The following is a 6,613-nucleotide window of genomic DNA, read 5'->3' as shown; positions in this document are numbered from 1 at the left end:
TTCCTTTGCTCCCAGTCTGTGTGTGTGAGCCTTGCTTGTGTGAGCAGACTGCTTTAACCAGGACAGTGAAGAACCTACCTCCATCTTTTTCACATCCTCACAGCATGTGGACAGCCACAAGGTCTCCCTTCAGCTTTCTTCTCCTAAGGCCCCATTCCCTCAGGCTCTCAGCATGTCCTGCCTTCAGTCCTCTGTGACTGCTCACAGCCCAGAGCAGTGATGTGGAATCTACCATAGGACAGGGAAGAAGGAAAGGAAGAGAAGCTTGGACTAAGGGTCATAAATGATCCCATGTAAAATTTGGAGAGAAGAAGGGATGATGGGACAGCAGGGCATGATCAGATCTGATTCCTAGGCTCCCAGATGTCACAAGCAAGGTTTCTGCAGCCCTTCCACCATACCCCTGTCTTTCTGATAAAGTGCTGCCTAACCAGTGGTGGAGTCTGGTAACAAGTAAGTGAGAACAGACTGGAGAGAAATATAAACAGGGCAGATATATCCATGTCACAATGATGCAGGTCTCACAAGTGTAGAATGACACGTATGTGCGCCTGCCTGCCTGCATGGAACTGCAACAATCTGTGTGCTCACAGAAAGCCAAGAAAACATCAGCAGTGGTGGCCTCTGCTGAGGAGATGCTGGGAACCACTCTGGTGGAACAGGATTCATACAGTCACAGGCAAAACCAGGCCCCAGTCCTGCTCCTGTCATTCCCTGTGACAAGTGCCATTCTTTAGGGATGGCTAGTGATTCTGGTGCTGTTTAACATCTTTGTTGCATCAGTGCACTCTCAACAAGTTTGTGGATTACAAATGCTGTGTGGTCTGGCTGACATGCTAAAGGGATGAGATGGGACCCAAGGGACCTGGACAAGCTTCAGAGCTGAGCTGACACAAACCTTATGAATTTCAAGGTCCTACACCTGGGCTGGGGCAATATAAGCACAAATAAAGGCTGGGAAGGGAATGGCTGGAGAGTAGTCTGAAGGAGAAGGACTTGGGGTTGTCAGTAGGTAGAAAACTCAACATGATCTAGCAATGTGCACTGGCAGCCCAAAAAGCCAACCATGTCCTGGGATGCATCAAAAGATGTGTGGCCAGAAGGTCAAGGGATGTAATTTTGTCCCTCTACTCTGCTCTGGTGAGACCTCACTTGGAATACTGCATCCAGGTTTAAAGCCCCCAGCACAAGCACATGGATCTGTTGCAAAGGTCCAGAAGAAGCCATGAAGATGACCAGTGGGCTTGAGCACCTCTCCTGTGAGAACAAGCTGAGAGAGTTTGGTCTGTTCAGCCTGGAGAAGGCTCTGGGGAAACCTTAGATCAGCCTTCCAACACCTGAACAGGGCTACAGAAGAGCTGAGGAGGTACTTTCTAGAAGAGCCTGTGATAACAGGACAATGGAGAATGGCTTGAAACTAGAGCAGGGTATATTTAGATTGGACATTAGGAAAAAGCTCTTTACTGTGTGGATGGTGAGACACTGAAGCAGGTTGCCCAGAGAAGTTATGGATGCCTCATCCACAGGGTTTAGGGACAGGCTGGGTGAGGCTTTGGGAAACCTAGTAGGAGGTGTCCCTGTCCATTGTAGGGGGCATTGGAACTAGATGATCTTTAATGTCCCTTCTGACCCAAGCCATTCTATGGTTGGGTCATATTCCCTCAGAGACTACACAAGGAGGGGAGGAGCTGAGCCCAGCAAAATAGTTCTGAGAGCACTGTTAGTGCTGCAGTTGGATCAGAACCTCCCAGCAGAAGCCCACCTGTGTGGAACCCTGAATGGCCATCAGAGAGAGGTAGGGGAACAAGAGGTAAAGGTTAGAGCAGTGCCCATCTCCTGACACCTGGTCCACAAACAAGCCCTCAGGAATGACCCAGGTGGACATCACCTGCATGCATGGGATGCCACAAGCACCTGAGATGAGTCTCCTGACTGCAATGACATGTGTCTGCCCTGGAAACCCTTGTGGTACTCATCCCCAAACTTCAAGCCTTCCAATGGGAAAGCATGTGACAGAATATAGGAAATGAAGCAGCATCAAAGCGGGAAACAAAGACAGGCAATCCCACCAGCTGGGATGGTTTGCATTTGTCATGAGCTGCTCACAGAATTCTTCCTTCCACAAAGCTGCCTCTGGGCCCAAGGCACTGCAGCACTGCTATAAAAGGCAGGTCAACTCTCTGCTCTCTCATACATTTCTCTCATCTCCTCCTCCTTGGGAACCAGGTGAGTCTGAAGCCTCTGCTCCTCCTTCAACATCAGGACTCTTCTCAACGTATGTCTTCTGATAAGGGCTGTCATTCCCAGGACTGGGAATTACTTCACCTCTGAGAAGGAAGAGGTGAAGTAATCTTTAGAAGAGAGAGGCTGGGACTTAGTTCAGGTGTCTCATATTGAGTTAGGCTGTGTATGCAGGAAAGAAATAAAGAGGAAACTTGTGCCTGCTGTGGTTGGGTTCATGGCTGCTCCTCTTCTGTCCCCATTTTCTCCTTCCTTCTTCTCTCTCCTAGGTGTACCTCCAGCCCCAAGACATGTCCTGCTGCAAGCCCTGCCAGCCCTGCTGCCAGCCCTGTGGCCCAACCCCACTGGCCAACAGCTGCAATGAGCCCTGCTGTGTGAGGTGCCAGGACTCCACCATTGCCATCCAGCCTCCTGCTGTGGTGGTGACCCTGCCTGGACCCATCCTCAGCTCCTTCCCTCAGAACACTGCTGTGGGCTCCTCCACCTCTGCTGCTGTTGGCAGCATCCTCAGCTCTGAGGGAGTGCCCATCAGCTCTGGGGGCTTTGACCTCTCCTGCATCACCAACCGCTACTGCTGCAGACCCTGCCGCCCCTGCTAGAACAAAGTCCCAGCACAAGATTGTCCAAGACCTCAAAACATGATGCTGAACAGAAGATAGAGCTTCAGGCCATTGTTGCCTTCATCCAATCTCCTATCTCCTTTTACTGTCTCTGTCACCCAATGCCAGCATATTTGAGACCTCTTAATGCCAGCAGCCTGGCTGTTGGCCTCACTTCATCTGCAGACCAGGCAAATGGACATTCTGCAACAGCCCCACCCCACTTTGGTGGGTGAAGTCCATGGTGATCCCTATGAGCCACCTCCTTTTCTTCTCTAGACTCATTAAAGTTGTACTGCATCTGAGCCTGTGCCTAAGCATCCTCCTTCCTTCCTCGGGTGACCCCTCTACTCTGCTCAGGGCAAAAGGTGGAGGAAAGGGAGGCTGGGACTCCCTGAAGGGATTTTGTCACTTGGCATCATAGTCAATTAATTTCCTGCTTTCAGGAATGAACTGATGGCCAGCAAGGCTGAGGGATGCTCAGCCGAGTGTCTCAGTCTCACTTAGCTCCCTTGGGCAAAGACCTTAGCAGCTCTCTCACAGCATTCTCTCCTCTGCCCAACCACACTTGGTCTATGTTACAGCAGACAGGCACCTTGGGTATTTGAAGGAAGCAATGTAGAAAGCAACTGGAAGGAGAACTGGGAGCAAAATGGAAAACCCCTGGATTGAGTGAAGTGTTCAATGGAACAGCCCAGAGACCCAAGGGACACCAGAAATTACACCACCACTAAAGAAGAAACACAGAAAGGGAGTGATTTAAAGCTAAGAAGATCATCTCAGCCCACAGTGCCAGAGCCAAAATCCCCCTGCCCCACTAGACCTCCCCTTCTACAGTGGCCCTGATGTCCCTATGGCATTCCATGCCCCACTGGCTGGTTCACATGGCTAGTCTGACTCTGGCTGCTCCCTGCTCCCTCTCCTGGCTAAACACAGGATATTTCCTACCTCTTGTTCTGTACTCTCTACATCATGTCTTACGCAGCTTGATGACACCACTTTTCACGTTCATGCATAACCTGTCTGACAGTGCTCATGCTGATGTCTACCCTTCTATCACAAGCCCATCTCTATGTTACATCTCTTCCCTGATGGCCTGAGATATCTTGGGCCCACTGAGCCATGAATAATTCACTCATGTTGTCAATCAAAATCTACCTGAGCCTCTCTGATATCAGTAGCCTGATCCATCTGCTGGTTATTTTGATGTGCTTCAGGGGCTCAGCTCTTGGCTACATGGAAATCCACATCACATACTTTCACAACCAGGTTCTGTATCCAAGAAACAATATCTTGCTGTAACACCCCAGCCCAGTTGTGTTTACACCTACTTTGTCAGTTGCTCTGCTTCCATTGCTGCAACGACCCCCACAGGGCATTTGCCACCATCCAAGATGTGGGAACCCAAAGGGAGTAGCTAAGGGAATGTTGTCCTGAAGGGACAAAAAGCCTCAAAAATGCTCTGAACCAGACAGTGGGGCAGGAGCCAGCAGGTCTGTTTTTTTCAGGGAAATGCCCACGTTGCCCAGGCTTGTCTGAACATGTCCTGGAGCCCAAGTGGGCCAGATGTGTGTGCCTTTGGCCACGTTTGGAGAAAACTCTTTCTATAGGTTACAGTGTCAGGGGTTTATCGCTCAATCTGTGTTGTCAGTGCCATTATTGTCTCAGGAAATCTGTAAATACCAGCCCAAAGAGCCAGAGCCTTGCCTTGCAGTTGTCCAAGATCTGGGAGAAATCACAAGCCTTGCTTGGAACCCGAGCTGTGTTTCAGCTTACCCAGACAGGACTGCAAAGAGCCCTCACTGTATAGCATTGTAAAGCCCAGGAGCAGAGCAGACACTCTCGCCGGGCCGAGAGGCAAAACCCCGGAGGAACTGAGTCCCTGGCACAGTTTCATAGAATCATAGAAACATAGAATCAACAAGGTTGGAAAAGACCTTAAAGATCATCAAGTCCAACCTACCACCCAAGACCTCATGCCTACTAGACCATGGCACCGAGTGCCATGTACAATTCCCCTCTTGAACACTTCCAGGGATAGTGACTCCACCACATCCCTGGGCAGCACATTCCAATGGCTAACAACTCTCTCAGTGACGAACTTTCTCCTCATCTATATAGTGACTGTTGTACAGAGTATGCTTTATTCTGGCTGTGTTATAAGCTCTGTTTTCTCCAGATTCATAGATCCACAGGATGGTTAGGGTTGGAAGAGACATTAAGGATCATTTAGTTCCAACCCTGTGGGTGGGGATACCCAACAGACCAGGTTGCTCAAGGCCTTAGAATAGAATAGAATAGAATAGAATAGAATAGAATAGAATAGAATAGAATAGACCAGGTTGGAAGAGACCCTCAAGACTATCACGTCCAACCTATCAACCAACCCACCTCATGATTGGAGTGCTACACTGGGGGGTTACAGGCTCTTTAGGAGGGAAGGGGAGGGAGAAGAGGAGGAGGGGTGGCTTTGTATATTAGGGAGACACTTTCTGCCACAGAACTTGAGGTGGAAGATGAGGGAATTGAGAGCCTGTGGGTTAAAATCAGAGGGCAGCCTAGCAAATCTGACATCCTGGTTGGAGTCTGTTGTAGACCACCCAACCAGGATGAGGAGGCTGATGAGTTATTCTACAAACAACTGGAGGCTGTCTCAAGATCATCAGATCTTGTCCTTGTGGGTGACTTCAACCTGCCAGATATCTGCTGGGAACTTAATTCAGCACAGAGAAGGCACTCCAGAAGATTCCTGGGGTGCATGGAGGACAGCTTCCTGCTGCAGCTGTTAAGTGAGCCTACCAGGGGACAGGCTCTGCTTGACCTGCTGTTTTCCAATAGAGAAAGGCTGGTGGGTGCAGTGACCACGAGATAGTGAAGCGTTCAATATGCAGGAAAGTAGAGAGGAGCACCAAAAGAACTTTCACCTTGGACTTCCGGAGGGCAAACTTCAGCCTCTTTAAGAAACTTATTTGTAAAGTTCCCTGGGTACCAACCCTCATGAACCGAGGGGTCCAGGAGGGTTGGACCTACTTCAAACAGGAGCTCTTGAAGGCACAGGAACTGGCAGTTCCCATGTGCTGAAAGATGAGCTGGCAGGGAAGGCGACCGGCCTGGAGGAGCAAGCAGCTCCTGGAGGACTGAAGGGGAAAAAAGGAGGCTGTATCACCTTTGGAAGGAGGGGAAGGCTTCTCCAGGTATATTCAAGGAAGCGGTTAGATTATGCAGGAATAAAATTAGAGAGGCAAAGGCCCAGTTGGAACTGAAGCTGAACACCTCTGTCAAAGACAATAAAAAGCATTGTTACAAATATATCAACACAAAAAAGAAGGTCAAGAAGAACCTGCACTCCTTATTGGACCTGGAGGGGAACACGGTGACCGAAGACGAGGAAAAGGCTGAGGTCCTGAACACCTTCTTTGCCTCAATGTTTAACAGCAAGGCAGGAGGAGTTCAGGACCAGTGGCCTCCTGAGCTGGGCAATGGGGTTGCAGAGCAGTGTGATGCCCTGGAAATCCATGAGGAATTAGTTGGGGACCTGCTGAGCCACTTGGACACTCCCAAGTCCATGGGACCGGATGGGATCCATCCTCGGGTGCTGAGAGAGCTGGCAGATGAGCTGGCCAAGCCGCTCTCCATCATTTTCCTCCAGCCCTGGCTCACTGGAGAGGTCCCAGATGACTGGAAACTGGCCAAGGTGGTCCCCATCCACAAGAAGGGATGGATGGAGGAACCCGGAAACTCCAGGCCTGGCAGCCTGAGCTGAGTGCCAGGGA

The 6,613-nt window shown here is 50.1% G+C and overlaps 1 protein-coding gene across 1 annotated transcript; it reads left to right on the top strand.

Moving 5' to 3' along the window:
* Positions 1-1,066: 1,066 nt before the first annotated feature.
* Positions 1,067-2,840, top strand: LOC104296837 (feather keratin Cos1-2). The gene is made up of 2 exons (XM_009896695.2): positions 1,067-1,090; positions 2,511-2,840. The coding sequence occupies exons 1-2, from the start codon at positions 1,067-1,069 to the stop codon at positions 2,838-2,840; spliced, it is 354 nt and encodes a 117-aa protein (XP_009894997.2).
* Positions 2,841-6,613: the final 3,773 nt, after the last annotated feature.

The sequence above is a fragment of the Dryobates pubescens genome, chromosome 36, assembly GCF_014839835.1.
Source record: "Dryobates pubescens isolate bDryPub1 chromosome 36, bDryPub1.pri, whole genome shotgun sequence".
NCBI classification, from domain to species: domain Eukaryota; kingdom Metazoa; phylum Chordata; class Aves; order Piciformes; family Picidae; genus Dryobates; species Dryobates pubescens.
This window is presented reverse-complemented; position numbering and strand designations above follow the sequence as displayed.

Excerpts from the sequence above, each read along its gene's own strand:
- LOC104296837 (XM_009896695.2), top strand. The coding sequence starts at position 1,067 with ATGTCCTGGGATGCATCAAAAGAT. Across the intron at positions 1,091-2,510 it reads CCTGGGATGCATCAAAAGAT|GTGTACCTCCAGCCCCAAGA; the intron begins GTGTGGCCAGAA and ends TCTCTCTCCTAG.